The sequence below is a fragment of the Equus asinus genome, chromosome 16 (assembly GCF_041296235.1).
Source record: "Equus asinus isolate D_3611 breed Donkey chromosome 16, EquAss-T2T_v2, whole genome shotgun sequence".
In the NCBI taxonomy this organism is placed as follows: domain Eukaryota; kingdom Metazoa; phylum Chordata; class Mammalia; order Perissodactyla; family Equidae; genus Equus; species Equus asinus.
The window spans coordinates 41,292,952-41,312,415 of record NC_091805.1 but is presented as its reverse complement, the minus strand read 5'-3'; the positions used below and the strand labels follow the sequence as shown (position 1 = coordinate 41,312,415).

Sequence of the window (19,464 nt, the reverse complement as noted above, 5' to 3'; positions counted from 1 at the left end):
GCTTCCTCAAATGAAGATGTAATAATTCTACAGTCATCTTGGATCATGAGGGCCATGCCTAAGAGACTAGGCCCCTGACAATTTTGCAGAGCCAGTATACTAGCCTCATATAGCCCATTTCCTGACTTATATTACCAAGAAATAAATTTCCATCTTGTTTAAGCCACTGAAAGTTTAAATTTTTGTTATGTGCAGTTGAACCTAATCTTAATTGATATCATTTTTAAGGTGTATAATACTTTGTATCTCTTTTACAGTGTTCAGGTGAGGGTAAGGCATGTCTCTCGCTCATCTTTTCACAGCAGTTTGCTTTGCACCTAGCAGACAATGTCCACTGAACACGATCTTGATAAATGCTCATATAGGCCCTTGCTCATAGCTCAAAGCACTTAAGTAGTATTTCATTTATATCTTCACTTGTAAACAAACAAAAGTTCAAAATATTTTCACTGTAATTTCTCCATAATAGTTAAATTTATTAAGTAAACCCTCTTAAGATGTTTACCAAGGAAGTAAATTAAAAGAAAAACTTCTTAGGGGAAAAACAAAGCAGACAGGATCTTAAATAATCACAGCATTTTGCAAAGACTGATAAGCACAAGATTCCCATGAGATTTCTCTATACACACAAAAACAAACTATTTCCTTCGGCTGTCAAATTAGTCAGATATTTTACAAACCTCTCCTTCAAATACAGCAATCGCAGAATGTTAACGAAATGTTAGGCTAAAACTATATTTATCTTCTGTGCAGCAAGATGCTCTGAATATGTTTATAATATTTATCACACTACTGTTTACATCCTACATCATTTTAGGAAGCCCATTTTCACCCTACACTAAATTTACACATCATATTAAAAGGAACAGGTCTAAAGGTAACATTTGAAAAACAGTTTAATGCTAAGCAGATATCTGAAAATTTTACAATTTGGACTCTAATCTTTCTTTGTCAAAAACAGCAATAACAAAAAAGAAATCCCTTATCTAGGGCCTTTCTTTTTTTTTTAGTTAATAATGGTTTTTTTGCCAAAATATTTTTCTTTTAGGTGTACACTGTAATATATTTCGAATTCTGTGTAGATTACATCATGTTCACCACCCCAAAACTAACTATAATCCATCACCGTACATGTGTGCCTAATCACCCCTTATGCCCTCCCCGCTCCCACCTTTCCCCTATGGGAACCACCAATCCAATCTCTGTTGCTACGCGTTTGTCATTCTTTTTATCTTCTATCTAGGACCTTTCTATCTCTTATGGTTCCAAACAACAGTACACTATTTCAATTCTGTGAAATGCTAAAATCCAAACACAGAGAACAGAACACAACAAAGCTGAACAATGCACTAGCTGTGTGATGTGGGGCAAGCTACGTACTTAACCTCTTTGATTTCCCCATCTTTAAAATGGAGACAGAATTACCATCTATTCAAAGGGCTATTGTGAGGATTACATGAATACATTTAGAAAAGTGTCTGACACAGTATGTATTTGCAATTATCATTACTATTAATTGGAGGCTCATTCCCAAGGCAAAACAAATCAACAAAAATTCTTTATTTTACAAATCAAAATAAATAATTTATATAATGTTATATAAAAAGTTTATTAAAGAACATTTGTTTTAATATCACAAATGGTTACAGAAGCTAAAAGTATTTATTTCTTTGGAGTCTTTTAACAAAAACTGTGCTCAAAATCTTCTGATTTCATAATCTAAGAGTGTGTGTAAAACTTTACATACACAAGACTTAGCGGCAGATGTGAAATTTAAGCTCCACTTTCATTATTAATGTTGTATTCCAATTTAGCACTCATGTCCCTCCCTTCATCATGGGAAATGTTTATTTATGGACTGTTTAAAATTCTGGGTATACTGGGTATTTATCCCAAGAACTTGAAATCAACAATTCAAAGAGATTTATGCAGCGCTATGTTCATTGCAGCATTATTCACAATAGCCAAAGAGGTGGAATCAACCCAAGTGCCCATCAACTGATGAATGGATAAAGATGATGTGTATATATACAATGGAATACTATTCAGCCATAAAAAATGACAAAATCATCCCATTCACAACAACATGGATGGATCTTGAGGGTATTACGTTAAGCGAAATAAGCCAGACAGAGAAAGACAAACATGGTATGATTTCACTCATATGTGGAAGATAAACTAACACATGGACAAAGGGAACAGTTTAGTGGTTACTGGAGGGCAACAGGGCTTGGGGGTGGGTATAAGGAGTAAAGGGGCACATTTTTATGGTGACTGACAACTAACAATGCACGACTGAAATGTCACAACGTTATAAACTATGATGAACTCAATAAAATTTTTAAAAAATTCACCAAACACATAATATAAAATATCTTTAGGACATACCTTATTAACAAAAAAGCTCACAAAACCAAATCTTAAAATCCATTATAAACTAAATAAAAATAAAAATAGAAAGTACCTGAGATTCAAGTGGAATGAAGGAAATATTTATTTCTTTACATCTTCTTATTGACTTGGAGCAAGAAGTCTTAATTTTGTTAAAGAGACTATCAGGGCAAACTGAGAGGAGGGGAAAAAAATCAAAGTATATAACTCCACCTAAATTTTTATTCTTTTGAACAAATCATTCCAACATCCAAGAATATTTATTTTTTATATATAATTACTGACTTTCACAAAGTAATTTGCTATGAGGACAGAGATAATATGCAAATACTATTCTTCACTTTATAGAGCAGATGTATTCTAATTAAGAGGTGTGTAACAGAAATTCCATTTCACCATTCATATCCACCTTAAATAACCTAAGGTATATTTCCTTAGAGAGCTACTAACACAGCAAACTAACATTGCTAGGAAGGAAAATCAGGTCCAAATGCATGACTTAATAAACTTTTGGTGGACTTTCAGAACTTCTCAGGAACTTACACCGCTTTTATAAATCTGCTATGAAGTGCAACTGTACCACATAAATTAATGTTTCCTTGAATTACAGGAATTTCTCTAATATAAGTAAATTCTAAGACTCTAAACTAGTCCATTCTGGACCTGAAAGCACTTTTTTCTCCCTTTTACCTAAATGTTTACAGTTCCATTAAATCTAGGTTGGAATATCAACCACTGGCTCCTAGTGTCTTTCAACATGATGTTCTTTAGCTTCAAGATTCCTTAAGTTAAAAGAAGCTTCACATTCATTAAATTTTATCATCCATAAACATGAATTGCTGTAATAGTATTATTTAAATGGAAAATACTTATGACATTTTAAAAACTGCATACTACTACTAGGCATGAGATAATAATTTACAGGAAAAGTAATATACTACTTAAAATAATGAATCTCTAAGAGCAGAGACCAAGATTTAACTTAGATAAATGGCATTTTTATTTTGCAATATAATTATATAAGGTACAACACAAAACAGAATTATATGTGTCTCTGGACTTCTCCGTGATTAATTTGGCTGCTTTCTATTTGAACATATGGCATAACAAGAGAAATACGATAGATTTTTCTCCCTTAATATTTGCCAAACAGATGGCAGTTTCTTCAGTGCCCTCCCAAAGGGTCTTATTTTTTATTATATAGTCAAATCCCCAATTGAAACTCTGACTTAAAAAAGGATTCTTCTGTTATCAGCACAGAACCTGAGAGAGCCCTCTCCACCAACCCGCCACCCCTGTATACCAGTGAAAATGACTGTCTTTTGAAACTAGTTTGGAAAGATTTCTTTTAATTTTCTATCACCTTAACTAGAATTAGGATAGCTACATCCTTGTATTTTTTAATTCTTTTTAACCTAATTAGAACAAATAAATAGAAAGTCACCAGCATTGGAATAGTATAAGAAATATTTTATAATTTATAGGATTTTAAACAATGAAGCAATAACTTTTACAAAGCTACTTACAGTCAGTGAAGTACAAATATGCTGCTTTATATTTGTTCTCCGATTTACTTGCAAAATCACGTAAAAAACAGTCTACAGACTTAAAAGAGGTTAGATGTTAATATACATTTCATCAAATACTAACTTACACATGCTAGCTTCAGAAATAACTAAGATTATGTTATTTCAATGATAAAATAAAACCTTAATTGTCTAAACGTTTAATTTGTAAAGTGATTTTTAAGATGCTATGTTGTCTAGCAAGTGATTGCTAGAAACACAAGCAGTAAAGTATCATGTGTATGAAGAGAGTCGTGTTTTGGCGATGAAGAGATCTAGGAACGATCAAGTGACTGGGAAGCTGAAACAACACAGAAGACCAGACCACCGGCAGAGAAGAGCTCAAGGAACCGAGAAGTCAAGGAATGTGGAAGTACTATCTACATGGATAGCGAAACCACCAAGACTATGAGTGTGAGTGGCGAAGCGTTTAAGAAAGCGACAGCCAGCGAGGAGCTAAAATTGTCAAGGGATTAGAATGAAAGACCCACAGGCTGGCAGACGACTGCAAGGAAGAGGAACAGCGGTGATGCAGCCTGGTAGCACACGCCTCAACGCTGGTGGTAGCAAAGATACAGTGGTCTGGAAGCAACAACGAAGAACAAAGAATTTAATTCTCTCTCCTCCATCTGCTCCCTTTTCCCCTTCCGGAACTCCTAGAACTGTACTTCTGTTAGATCTCACGGATCTACCCTGCATCTCTTATCTTTCTTGTCCATTATTTCCATGCGCTTTTTTGCTTTGAGATATTCCATTTTGATCTTCTAGCCTATTAATTAACATTTCAATAGCAATTATCCTCTTCTTCAATTAACTGTTTAACTCAGAAGGCATACTTTTGAGCTTCAGAAAGTTTCTCATGTGCTACACCAGACTCTCCTTATGTGCATTATTTTTCTTCAGGTTGTCATCCTTCTCTCCAAGCAGCTATATTTTGCCAGATGTATGTTTTCTTCATTCTTACAGAACTTCCTCTCTCTGGCAGCTTGACCCACTTAGATGTGTGGTTACTTTCCTTCATCAACTCACTTCAGGCTTAGATTTAGTTGCTGGAGTATCCTAAATAGAGGCAGTTCCAAAAGAGGAGGAAGGCAAAGAGGTTTCTCCTCCCAAGGGCTGCAGTGTGTGCGTAAAACCACCAGGGATTTCCTGAGATACCCAACTGACCTTTCTCCTGGGGTTCACAGATCTCTTACAGTCAATGTCTTCCTGAAATCTGTCATTTTATGATCCTTGCCTGGGAAATCTTTAGTCTCCAGGTGCGCACCCAGCCTGAGGAAGGAAGTCTCGCACCAGGCTTCTCCATTAGTGCCCAAGGAGCCCAAGGCCTTACTTGCACCCAGACACCTAAGGACCCAAGAGGACTTGCACTCAGAGGCCTACAGGACCAACAGGTAATTGACTCAGGACAAGAAGAGAAACTGCAGTTGGCTGTAGTAGAAAAAGGAGTCCCACATTCAGGTACCATTTTCTCTGAATCCTGCACTCCTTTATTAAATAAACGATTTTATATCCTGCTTTTGTCACTTAACATTAAAAATGAACATTTACCTACATCATTAAAATTTCCTGGAAGCATCGTTTTCAATGGCCATATGGTCTTTCATACCATTATCTGTTAATGCTAAGAATTTAATTAGGTTTATTTATTACCAGGAATTTAATTTGACCATTTACTGCATTATTTCTTTACAATAAACTCAAAGATGTAAAACTTTTAAGGTTCTTGATAAAGAATGGCAAATTATTTTCCAAAAGGCTCTATCAATCTATACTCCCACTGGCAGTATAAAGACGTTTCTGCTCCATTACCCACTGACAGCTAGAATATGAGATTTATATACAGACGGCTACATCTATCTGTCAAATAAGTATCTGTCCATTTATATATAAAAATACACACATACTTTTTTTTTTAATCCCTCTGCCAATTTACTAGGTGAAAAATGGTGCTTTTAACTTGCATTTTTTCCAATCATGAATTTTATCTTATGGAATTACACCACAGATAAGATATAAAATGTCATTAAAACCCACCAGCAGCCAATACTAGAAACTAAATAGTGAATATCTAGGTTTATTCCTACTGCCTGCTAGAGTTAGAAGAAATGAAACTGGAATTGCCAAATTAACATTCTAGGCGAGAAAAAGCCATAGGATGTGTTGGAAAATGTATTCTTAGATACTGTACAGAACAAAGAAATATGATACTTTATCAAGCTCTAAAAGTTTGGCTTTAAGTATGAGTTAAATCACAGTTGGATTATAAACTAAAGAAATTTCTTTGACATAAAAAATAAGTATAAACATATGCATATGCACACATGTGTATACACATACAGATATGTGTGCTATAGGGAAGTCATAAGAGAAAGAATTAATCCAAGACTATTTCTTTTATGTACATTTCCATCCTCCCCAAAATTATGATTGAATAGTAACTGCATAAGTAACAAATTATTCAAAGAAATTCTATTATTTTATACAGTTAAATTTAGCTTTAATATAGGAGGGAGAAAGGAATTCTGTCACTTATATATTCTCAATGAGAAGAACACAAATGAAACAATCTTCTAACAAAGAAAAACTTTCCTAAGCAAACTCGTTAATGGCACTATTTTTCTAATAAATGGTATTTTATTACTTTGAATTTTCTATGAGAAAATCATGTGAATGGTGAGAATATTGAAGAATATACTTTTTAAAAGATTCAAAGTACTCACCTTTGATGTTGGAGAGATAAAATAAAGAGCTTTCATTTGTCTGACAGGTTCTCGATTCTTATAAATATTCTCCACAACTAACAGAAAAAAAGTCGTTTTATATAACCAAATATTTATACACTTGAAACAATTTTTAAATAAACTTTACTGTACTTGTTATTTATAATAATTCATTCCTATTCATTTTCTCATTCCTAAATTTCTACTAGTAAAGTATAGGTTTATCATAGCTTCTATTAGATAAGGTATCAAGGAAGATTTCCAAGGAAATATTTAATTTTATTTTTATCTCCATTCCCGACAATTGTAATTTTACCTTTAAAAGATCAAGGTTAAATCTGTGTTAACTTACTTTTATTGCTTAATACTCGAAATGAAGTGTCTTACAGTCATCTTATGCTATATATACTATTACATTCGGTGAATAATATACATGTGAAAATACTGTGATATGACTTAGAACAGAGACTTTGAGAATATTCTGAAATGTCTGGTTATCAATAGCGGAAAGTTCCACTTCTCCAATTCACTGAAAAGTGGATATCTATTAAATTATTTAAAAAAAGAAAGGTTTTTATAAGTACTCCTAGAATAGTGACAAAGGAATAATCTAATTCCCAGTCTATTTTTTTAACGTTTTTCTTTTATTTTATTCTCCACTGAAGTAGCATCATATGCACGTTTTTTCATCTAAGTTTTAAGACTTCTAAGACACTACTGAATATTTTCACAAATGACCTGAATGATGACAGAAAGTCTGATCACCGAAACTGTCAATACCAAGTCTAACAGAGGGGTTCTCAGGAGAGCTCATGTGGAAATCAAAAGGACCATGACCAGTTCAAGTGAGCAGACATGATCATGATTAAACCAGAGCAGACCTGGGTGACTCTGGAGCACACGGAGAACAGTCCGCAGCAACGTGCTCTATGACACACAGTCCTATGAAATGCTTCTCAAAAAAAGCTTTCTGTGGTCAAATAAGTTTAGAAAACTGAATACTATACCTGTACCCAGGGGACCCACATACACACTGGCATATAAAAAACTCTGAAAAGTCCTAAAGAAACCTGTTTAGCTTTGTTTAATGCTGTTTCCCAAACTTACTTGGCCACAGAATCCTTTCCTTGAAGAATATCTATCAACACTGAATACACAGTAAGAAACGATGGTCTACAAAAATTCAGTCAACCTTCCTTACAGTGCAAAATGGTTCTGTACTTTCTTACTGCTTTCACACATATTATCAAATGGTTCTCACTCTAGCTGCACACCAGAATGACCTCTGGAAACTTAAAAACTTAAGTGGTTTAATCAGTATTATACTTGTACAGTAGCAGAAAAAAATCAAGGCTTTACTCTTCTAATTTCTGGTTTAGAGCTTTTTCTACTGAAGGTCATAAAGACTACAAACTGAAAATGTAATCCACAATAAAAGATTATATAAAATATAAAAAAGTAAATATTACAAAAATTTTTAGATAATTCTCCCATTGCACACACTGTTCAGGCTTTGTTGAAAATAGTGGATGTACTGTCGAACTTCACAAGTTAGGAGTGAGAGAGGGTACATATACTACATTAGGATCCAAAATATAAAAGAATTATATTTGACTTTGAGTCTCAAACCACAAACATTCATCAAAACACTGATAAACCCAGTGCAGAAACATACAAAACTATAATAAATATGTAAGAGTAAAAAGTTTAGAGAACAAACTCAACAAGGCAACTGACAGTCTTGGTTAAGGGCATTTAATTATATGTCTCTGTTGAGAAAAAACTTGACTTACAGAAGCTATTCTGAAGATTCACAGAAAAAAGAATACTATCCAGTGTAATTATTATGGCTAGAGTTATTTACAAAAGAAAACATAACCTCCTCAGAAACACAATTACTAATTAAAATTTATTAATATTTCAAACTTTCCCAATCACATTAAAAAAATTTCATGAGGAGTATTGGTAATACTTACCAGTTATACCCTCTGCTAGAAGATCTGTCATTTTGCAACACGATGCCAAAAGCTTAGTGGTAAATTCATCTAAAAGCATTATCTTAAAGTGAGAACATAAATTAAGAAACTATAAGCATTTGATTGCCAAGAATTCACTAAAGACAGAATTTCATCTGTTACACCTACTCAAACATGAACTTTTTGTAACATAAAATTAAAATATCAGGACAGTAGGCAAAATTATCTCAACTCATCTTTTAACCTGCATGAGCAAGAGATTGATTTTCTCAACGTATGTATCTATAGTATTTTACATAAGTAAACAAATAGAAATATTTCCATTTTGAAGCAGAGAACTCGTTCATTTTAAATGTATCTGATGTTTAACATCAAATTTTCTTAAAATTATAAATGCCACTTGTGGAATAACATAATTGTTCCAGGCACTGTTGTAAGCATTTTACATGGATTAATTCATTTACTATTTACAACTACCCTACAAGGTTCTACCATCCCCGTTTTATAGACAAGGAAACAGAGGCACAGAGAGGTCAAGTAATATGGCTCAGAAGCCATAGCTATTAAGTGGCGAAGCTAGGATTTGAATGTAAGCAGTGTGGTTCCAGACTATACACTCTTACAGAAGTAAACAAGGACAAAATTATATTGAAGTCCTTCACATAAAGGGCAAGTCACGTAAATTCTACCTTCCATTCGTCTTCTTTCTTGCAGTCATCAAATACTGCTGCTTTTATCTCTGCAAAAGAAAAATTATTTAGGCATCTTAATCAACAGAAATAGAATAATACGATACTCAAATAACAGAATACACAAAAGGTCCAAGATGGCAGGGGAAATAACCAATTTGAAAAACTGTTAAGAGGCCGGCCCCGTGGCAGAGTGGTTAAGTTTGCGTGCTCCACTGCAGTGGCCCAGGGTTTCGCCGGTTCGGATCCTGGGCGTGGACATGGCACCGCTTGTCAGGCCACGTTGAGGTGGCGTTCCACATGTCACAGCTAGAAGGACCTGCAACTAAGATATGCAACTATGTACCAGGGGGTTTGGGGAGATAAAGCTGAAAAAAAAAAAAAAAAAAGATTGGCAACAGTTGTTAGGTGCCAATCTTCACAAAAAAAAAGAGAAAAACTGCTAAGCCACATAAAAAGCATACACATGTACTTGTTAAATTCTAAGTGAAAATCCAGTTCTCTTTAATACCTAACCTATATGGTACATTTAAACTGTAATATATTTTTAAACTTTTGAGAATAAGAGTATTATAAAAAAGGCTAATATATTGAAGTATACAAACATATCAGGAAAATATTTTTTAGAAGTATTATCTGATTTGGTTTTTCCTATTCTACTTAAATCCCAAGTAAACAAGATGAGAACAAAACCCATAGCAAAATCCCTAACTAGATCATTGCTAAATTACATCTGACAATCAAAACTGGATAAGTACTTTTCTTCCTGACTTACTACAATTTTCAACAATATATAGCACAGCATTGGGATACACATATGCAGTCTTGATTTATAACCAATAAATATTAGTATGTTCCTTGCAATGATTTTCAAAATTAATCTAAATATATTTTTTAAATTAGCTCACTGATTTACAAAAACTTTTTTATGTATTAAATAAAATAATTAAATTAATAATTAAAAGTACATAAATAATTATGTATTTTTCTTATGTATTATTTATGTGTTAAAAGAATACACATAGGCAATTCACACAAATATCTGTTCTCCTACTTTATGAGACAATTTCCCATATTTAATGTTTTATTAATTTTCAATTAATTTTGAAAACTGCAGTAATACATAGTATGTAAAATATAGTTAAAAAATAAATAATAGTAACTTTTCTGTCTTTCATTGATTTTTGGTAGTGAGATGTTCATATAATTCATTTAAACTTTTCTATTTCTTGATTTATATTTAAGTTAAGCCTTTTGGAAATTTACCATGAAGTTTTTGGCATCATGTTAAAAAATGACATGTTAGAGGGGCTGGCCCCGTGGCCGAGTGGTTAAGTTCGCGCGCTCCGCTGCAGGCGGCCCAGTGTTTCGTTGGTTCGAATCCTGGGCGCGGACATGGCACTGCTCATCAAACCACGCTGAGGCAGCGTCCCACATGCCACAACTAGAAGGACCCACAACGAAGAATATACAACTATGTACCAGGGGGCTTTGGGGAGAAAGAGGAAAAAAAATAAAATCTTTAAAAAAAAAAAAAAAAAAAAAAAATGACATGTTAGAGTAGAGAGTATATTTTAATACGGGTTACTAATACTCATCATAAGAATTGTGATCTGGAAGGTTTTAGTCTGATTGGGAAGATTTGAAAGTGTTTAGAAATATTAGTTAAGGTGCTTATATACTTGCCAGGAAGATTATAATGTTATCTGAGAATTATGGCAAAAGCTTGAATTATTTAACCATAACATGACCCTAAAGCACTAGTTTCTGGTACTTCACAGGCAAAGATGCAGGATTTTCTCAAGCAGAGCCCTGACACTGAAACATCATGCTACTTCCCTTTCTAAGCTTGCTTTATTCTTGTATACCTCAAACAAGCTGAAAATCAAAGACAGTTTGCTTGTTTTTATAGGATTTGTGTCTTTCTCTTAAGAAATGAATGCTTGGGGCCGGCCCCGTGGCCAAGTGGTTAAGTTCTCGCGCTCCACTGCCGGCGGCCCAGTGTTTCGTTGGTTCGAATCCTGGGCGCGGACATGGCACTGCTCATCAAACCATGCTGAGGCAGCGTCCCAAATAGCATAACTAGAAGGATCCACAATGAAGAATATACAACCATGTACCAGGGGGCTTTGGGGAGACACAGGAAAAAATAAAATCTTAAAAAAAAAAACCAAAAAAAAAGAAATGAATGCTCACGGAATTTATGGAGCAGACTGAAGAGCTCCCTAGGCAGAAGTCATCTCATAAGTCTTTAAAACCTTAGAAATTACACTGTCCTATATGGTAGAAACTAATCACATGTGGCCAGTAGCCCTTGAAATGTGCCTAGCCTGAACTGGGGTGTCCTGCAAGTATAAAATACACACCAGATTTCGAAGATTTAGAAAAAAGGAATGTAAAATATCATTAACTTTTTATATTGATTACCTGCTTAAATGATAATATTTTGGATATATCAGGTTAACCAAAATATAGTCTTTTTTTCTAAAGGTGTTCTTTTTTTTTTTTGGAGGAAGATCAGCCCTGAGCTAATATCCACTGCCAATTCTCCTCTTTTTGCTGAGGAAAACCGGCCCTGAGCTAACATCCATGCCCATCTTCCTCCACTTTATATGTGGGATGCCTACCACAGCATGGCTTGCCAAGCAGTGCCATGTCTGCAGCCGGGACCTGAACCGGCAAACCCCAGGCCACCTAAGTAGAACGTGCGAACTTAACTGCTGTGCCACCAGGCTGGCCCCAAAAATATATTCTTAAAATAAATTTTACCTGTTTCTTTTTACTTTTTTTTAATGTGGCTACTAGAAAACTTTAAATTACATATGTGGCTTGCGTTATATTTCTACTGGATAGTGTTACCTTAAAATCTGAGGATATCTAGACAGTGTTAGCATCTTAAAAATAAATAAAGAAATAACTAGTTCTTTGGACAAAGATTAGGAGTATTCAGAACAAGTGATATGGTCACAGGTAAGGTATGTTTGGAGAGGAGTCAAAGGAAATACACCAACTAATATTCAGAACTAAAAAAAGGTTCTTCCTCTAAATACTAATGAAGATTATTTGACCTTCTATCCATTTCTCTAGCACCCTAAATATGGATGTATCTCAAGACTCAGTTCTCTTACTTTTGCTCTGCTTGCAGTACGCTCTTCCTCAGAGATCATACTCGTCATCAAAGTTTCATCTATCAGATCAGTCCTTCAATATTTCCCCCAACTTTATTCAGATATAACTGACATATAACATTGTGTAACTTAAAGGTAAATAATATGTTGATTTGATACAAATGTATCACAATATAATTACCACTGTAGCGTCAGTTAACGCCTCTATTACCTCACATAATTACCATTTCTTTTTTGGGGTGAGAACATTTAAGATCTCTTTTAGCAACTTTCGAGTACGCACATATACTATCTATAATTACATATATTATAGTACAACTATATATTGTTGTACTCTAACAACTATAGTACAATATTGTTATCTATAATCACGATGCTGTGCATTAGATTCCCAAAACTTATTCATCTTCTAATTAGAAGTTTGTTCTCTTTGATCAACTTTTTCTTTCCCCTAAACCCCAGCAGTTCTTCAATTTTCCACAAATCCTACAGCCCATCTCTCCCTGGACTTCTTTCAACTACATAATAAGGTTTAAGCACCAACATGCCTCAAATTGAGATTACAGTTCCCTAATCTATGAGTTTTACTGTCATTTTCTTACTCATGGTCTGGCTATTTCCTCCTTCACCCATATCCAATCATTAGGCAGTACTGATTTTTCTTTCTGGTGACTGCCATAGTCACCAGCATTGCCTTGATTCCCAACATCTCTCACGGAACTACTGCAACAGTCTCCTATCTGGATTTCCTGCTTTCCACCTCCAATCTCTGCCTTTTCAATCTGTTTTTCACACTGCTGTCAAAGTGATCTTCCACAAGCACAACCCTTCGTTTATATCAACACCTACCTCAAAATTTCCTCAAATGCGCACTCTTGCCTACAGAATAAAATCTACACTCTACTATTCCACATCCTCCACCAACTGGCCTCTATCTAATCTCTAAGTTGATTCAAATGCTACCCAAATAATGATCTATTGATACCAACAACCCTATCTTTGCTCATTCTGTTTCTCCTAAACGCAAAAATAAATGTATTTAAAACTGTAATGCCAAAGAGGAAGGGAAAACATTGAAGGAAATACAAGAGTGGAACTAACAAAGTAGTTAGTGTGCAGCATCAGCAATGCTGATGGCATACTTGCACAACTATTTTTTTTGGGAAGATTAGCCCGGAGCTAACATCTGCCGCCAATCCTCCTCTTTTCGCTGAGGAAGACTGGCCCTGAGCTCACATTCGTGCCCATCTTCCTCTACTTTCTATGTGGGATGCCTACCACAGCAATGGCTTGCCAAGCGGTGCCATGTCCGCACCCAGGATCCGAACTGGCAAACCCCGGGCCGCCGAAGCAGAATGTGTGCACTTAACTAAGGCGCCACCGGGCCAGCCCTGCACAACTATCTTAATCACAGAGAAACTATTAATAAACCTGATAATAACAATGCAAGAGAAACTGATTTGTCTGGAAAATAGGAAATAATCTATGAATAACAGAGTTTTTAAGGAAACAAACAAAAACCTAGCAGTGTGTAAGCCATAGTTAAGGAAATAAGGGGGTAAAAAGCCAGTACTAAAAGATAATCTCAATATGGACCTGGAAAAGGCAGCCTCTTCTTTTTTCTCCATCTGCTCTTCTTATCTACATCCATGGCTTCCATGACCACCTACACGCTGTGCCCTAAATCTGGATCTCTAATTCAGCTCCCTTTTCTGAGATTTAGATGTATCTATCTTCAAATGCTTACTGGATACCTCAACTTGCCCTTAAAACTGTGTTCTAAACCTAAACTATTTTTTCCCTCCAAAATTGTTCCTTCTCTTTCCCTTTATCAATAAACAGCATCACCCACTATCTAGCCTCCTAGATCTGAATCCTAGTCTAGGATGACTCTCCTCCAGCTTAAATCCTATTGATCCTACCTCCTAAATCTCTCTCATATTCTCACTCGTCTTTTCCTCTCTATCTCCTGTGCCAGAGTTCAGCCTTCCCTCTCGGACCAACACAGTAACCAAGTCTCTTTGCCCCTCACTCCAGTTTATCCGCTAAGTGCACACTCTCTTCTAATCTCTAAGAGTTTTTTTTCTAATAATCAAATTATTACAAAAATGGAATCAGCATATACATATCACTATGTCATTTGCTTTTTAACTCAACAGGCATCATAGATATCCTCCATATAGAATATAAACATATAAATATAAATCATTCTTTTTAATAACCACATAATATTCCTTAGTGCAGGCACACTATAATTTACTTAACTATTCTATGACAGGCAGTCGTCCTGTTTCCACCTTTGCCAGTATAACGCTGCAATGAAGATCTTTATACATATATCTTTCTTTACCATTACTTTTATTTCTGAAGCAGAGGTTCCCATGAGATTGCTGGCATCAAAAGATATGTGTTTCGGGGCCAGCCCGGTGGTGCAGCGATTGGGTGCACACGTTCTGCTTTGGCGGTCCGGGGTCACCGGTTCAGATCCTGGGTATGGACATGGCACCCCTCGGCACACCATGCTGTGGCGGGCGTCCCACGTATAAAGTAGAGGAAGATGGGCATGGATGTTAGCTCAGGGCCAGTCTTCCTCAGCAAAAAGAGGAGGATTGGCAGATGTCAGCTCAGGGCTAATCTTCCTCAAAAAAAAAAAACAACAACAAAAAAGATGTATGTCCCTTATTTTACCACATTTTGCCAAATGCTTTTTCTAAAATGTTATAACAATTCACATTCCACCAACAAGCTTCCCAACCACTGCATGATATCAATCACCCTAATTTTATCAATCTGATGGGTTAAAAAGAGTAGCTGATCTTGATTTGCACTTCCCAGGTTACTACTAGCCAGTCAAAAACAATCAACCGAATGTCCTCATCTGCAAATTGCCTGTTTACATCCTTTCCTCATTTTTCTATTGAGTGATTATCTTTTCCTTATCAATTTGTAGGCACTCTCGCTATATAAAGCCTTTCTCTCCTACGTGTGGTCAATATTTTCTTCAAGTCTATAGTTTACCTCTTGATTTTATTCATGGTATCTTCCACCACACAAAAATTTACAAATTTTATTTAATAAAATCTTTTCTGTTATGGGATCTGGGTTACCAGTTAATTTTTTAAAAAGTCTAACCCACATTATCCTATATTTTCTCCACGTTTTATTGTATTACTTTTTACATTTTTGATATTTAATATATATAAAATTTATTTATTTTTTTTTTATTTTTTAAAGATTGGCCCCTGAGCTAACAACTATTGTTTTTTTTGTTTTGCTTTTTCTCCCCAAATCCTCCCAGTACATAGTTGTATATTTTAGTTGTGGGTCCTTCTAGTTGTGGCATGTGGGACACTGCCTCAACGTGGCCTGGTGAGGAGTGGGTGTCGTGTCCAACCCCAGGATCCGAACTGGTGAAACCCTGGGCCCCTGAAACGGAGCGTGCAAACTTAACCAATCCACCACAGGGCCGGCCCCAAAATTTATTTTTAATTTGCTAAAGTTGGACTAAGATCATGGCTAAGTAAATAAAAGAGCAAAGAACTGGGCCCAGCCTGGTGGCGCAGCAGTTAAGTGCGCACGTTCTGCTTCGGCGGCCCAGGGTTTGTTGGTTCGGATCCCGGGTGTGGACATGGTACCACTTGGCAAGCCATGCTGTGGCAGGCATCCCACATACAAAGTGGAGGAAGATGGGCACGGATGTTAGCTCAGGGCCAATCCTCCTCAGCAAAAAGAAGAGGATTGGCAGCAGATGTCAGCTCAGGACTAATCTTCCTCAAAAAAATAAAAATAAAAATAAATAAAAATACACAACTATGTATCAGGGGGCTTTGGGAGAAAAAGGAAAAAATAAAATCTTAAAAAAAAAAAAAGGAATCTTTATAAAGGTAATCCCTGGGGCCTCGGGCAGAGGCAAAGGCAATACTCATTATGGGTCAGTTAAATAAAAACAGACTGAACTGTGCATGGGAAAGACCACTAGAACTTTCAAGGTACACTGTTTAAAAGCTGTATGAAAGTAGAACACCGGAAAACTGAGGACTGCTATAAACCCAACTAAATGTATACAAAGGCAAACAGTAAAGTAATCATTTCTAGGTAGACATTAGTAAATTCTGTGTCTATTTCTTAAAGAAAATAGTTAACAATAAAGGATCTGGAGGATTTGTCTCTTAAACATAAAGGTATAAAGGCAAAAAGCCAACCTTTATAAAATTACTTGATGACAATATAAGTCATAACAGTAGTTGCTCTGGGGGAGAGGGTGGCCTTTGGACCGGGAGAGGTTATGGGGTACCCGGAAACGTTCTCTCTCTTGATCTAAGAGGCAGTTACATGGATAAAAATTCACCCAGCCGTACACTTAGCTGCTTACTTTACCATTATACTTAATGAAATCTTAAGAGTCATTTCCTTCAAACTAGGAACAAGAAAATGACTTCCTTTCCGCATTGTTTTAATCGCATCCCCAAAGCACTAGTGACCGCTATTTGAGAAGGAGGGGGAAAAAATCTTCCATCTTTAATGGCTCCCCACTGCCTAGAGAATGTCTACACCATTTAGCTCCAACCTAGCTTTTATTCTTTGTCCTCTTATTCCTTGCAACAAATGCTCTGTACTCAAAAGGAAGTGTTCCCTTTTCCACCAACAGTCATGTACTTAGTCACCCTTAGGCCTTGGCTCAGATTTCCCTGTCTGGCAAAACCCTACTACCTTTCAATGTTACCTCCTCTTTGGAGTCTCCCTGATCCAATCCCAAAGAGGACATAATTCGCTTTTCTTCTCTTCTCCCATGAAGCTTTTCCATACTGCTAATACGGCACTGAGTACTTGTATACTTGTCTTCTCCCACCGATCTGTGAATTCCAGAAGGTCAAGGAATATGCACCTAGGGTAGTGTGTAGCCCAGGGCAGATACTAATAAATATTGATTTAAATGAATGCACAACTGTGAAAATATACAAAAATTAAAAGAAAATTTTGCTCAACATAATAAACTTAAAGTAGAAGCGATAAGAATGAAAAATAACATAAAGCAAAGATAACTGATTAAAACAAAAACATATTTCATACATGATTATATTTGCATAGAAAACTTTTAGAATTTATGAAAAACCTAAGAATAGTTGTCTCTGAGAGGGAGGCTGGGGGTCTGGGTTGGAAGATTAATTTTATTTTATAATCTTTTCTGCTATTGAAATTTTTTGCCACATCAAGGTATTTAAAAATGATAAAAATGTTAATTACAGGGGCTGGCCCCGTGGCGGAGTAGTTAAGTTCTTGAGCTCCGCTACTGTGGCCCAGGGTTTCGCTAGTTCGGATCCTGGGTGAGGACATGGCACCACTCATTAGGACACACTGAGGCGGTGTCCCACATCCCACAACCAGAAGGACCCACAACTAAAATATACAACCATGCACTGGGGGGATTTGGGGAGAAAAAGCAGAAAGAAAAAAAAAACAGAAGATTGGCAACAGTTGTTAGCTCAGGTGCCAATCTTTATAAAAAAATGTTAATTACAAAGATTATGAAGGAGTATGGAAAATGTTATGTCAACGTTAGGTGTTTAAAAAAAGCAAGTCACAAAATGACAAATAAAAAATTCATCGGGATCTATATAAGGACTAGAAGGAAAATGTGAAAAAGCGGAAGAGCTTATGATTTAATATGAAAAGAAGTGGCTCAAATAAATACATTCTGATTACTTTTATTTAAAAGCATTTGTAATTCTCCTATGTTCATTTTCTCTAACAATTCCTCTAAAACATATGATATGAATTACAGACATTAGACTACTGTTTATAGACAAGAAAGAAGAGAGACTGTACTGAGTAATATCATGAATAAGGAAAAGAAATGTCATAGGCAGTTTGAACTTGCTTTGTACTTGATTTAATTACTGTTGTTTTGCGTATTTATTTTTTTAAAAAACTCCATCAAATTTTTATTTAAAACCTTTTATCAGTAATATTTTTGCTACCACTTCCCTTAGCAAAAAGTGGCAAATGAGCAATACCAAGCACTAGAAACTTACTGATTTTAAGTATGGGAATTAGTTTTGTAAATAAATGTAGTCTTTTGTGCTCAAAATACTTAAAAAGCAGTTTTAAGGTAGTCCCTAAAGGCTGATTCCTTCTCATGTTTAGGTCTCAGCTCAAATGTCACCTACTCAGAGGAACCTTACCGGATCCAGCTACCTAGAGTAGCCCCCTCTCAGTCTCTTTATAAATATCACAAACTGAATTAATCATGTTTATTCTTTGTTTACATATTTATTTTCTATTATTCTCCATTTGAATGCAAGCTTCGAGAAGGCAGGGAACTTGTCTGCCTTCTATTGCTGTATTCCCATAGGAATTCAATAATACTTATTAAATAAATAGGGGACTTTAGGTAGCCAAAAACGGGGGAAAATTATAAAACTAATATCCTGTTTACTTTTTTTTTTGAGGAAGATTAGCCCTGAGCTAACTACTGCCAGTCCTCCTCTTTTTTGCTGAGGAAGCCTGGCCCTGAGCTCACATCCATGCCCACCTTCCTCTACTTTCTACTTTCTACACCTACCACAGCATGGCGTACCAAGTGGTGCTATGTCCGCACCCGGGATCTGAACCAGCGAACCCCGGGCCGCTGAGAAGCCGAACGTGCGAACTTAACAGCTGCCCCACCGGACCGGCCCCTACTATTTACTTTTAAGCACTGTTATCCATTGCCTTCTGCTAGGGCCTATTAGGAATTTAAAGCTCTAGAAGACACAATATTGGATCTACTTCAAGAAGCTTCTCAGGAGACCCACATTAGACAGTAGTGAGAAGTGCCATTCAACAAAGATAAATTAAATGCTACAGAAACATAAAAGGCTGAGTTAAAATGAGAAGCCAATCTGGAGGTAGTAGCGTCATTTGAGCCAAGACTTGAAGGTTGGCTAAATTTGTAAGGGAAAAGAATAGGGGTGAGGGGAGAACTCTAGCCAGAGGAATCGGCATCAAGACGT

At 35.9% G+C, this 19,464-nt stretch overlaps 1 protein-coding gene across 1 annotated transcript in view; it reads right to left on the bottom strand.

Moving 5' to 3' along the window:
* STXBP3 (syntaxin binding protein 3) overlaps positions 1-19,464 on the bottom strand; it is a 62,483-nt gene that overhangs the window by 39,545 nt on the left and 3,474 nt on the right. The window contains exons 2-6 of the mRNA XM_070486955.1: positions 9,345-9,394; positions 8,656-8,737; positions 6,680-6,756; positions 3,918-3,996; positions 2,465-2,565 (exon numbers count right to left, since the gene is read on the bottom strand). Coding sequence (XP_070343056.1) covers positions 2,465-2,565; positions 3,918-3,996; positions 6,680-6,756; positions 8,656-8,737; positions 9,345-9,394 — 389 coding nt within the window. The remainder of the gene's footprint in view (positions 1-2,464; positions 2,566-3,917; positions 3,997-6,679; positions 6,757-8,655; positions 8,738-9,344; positions 9,395-19,464) is intronic.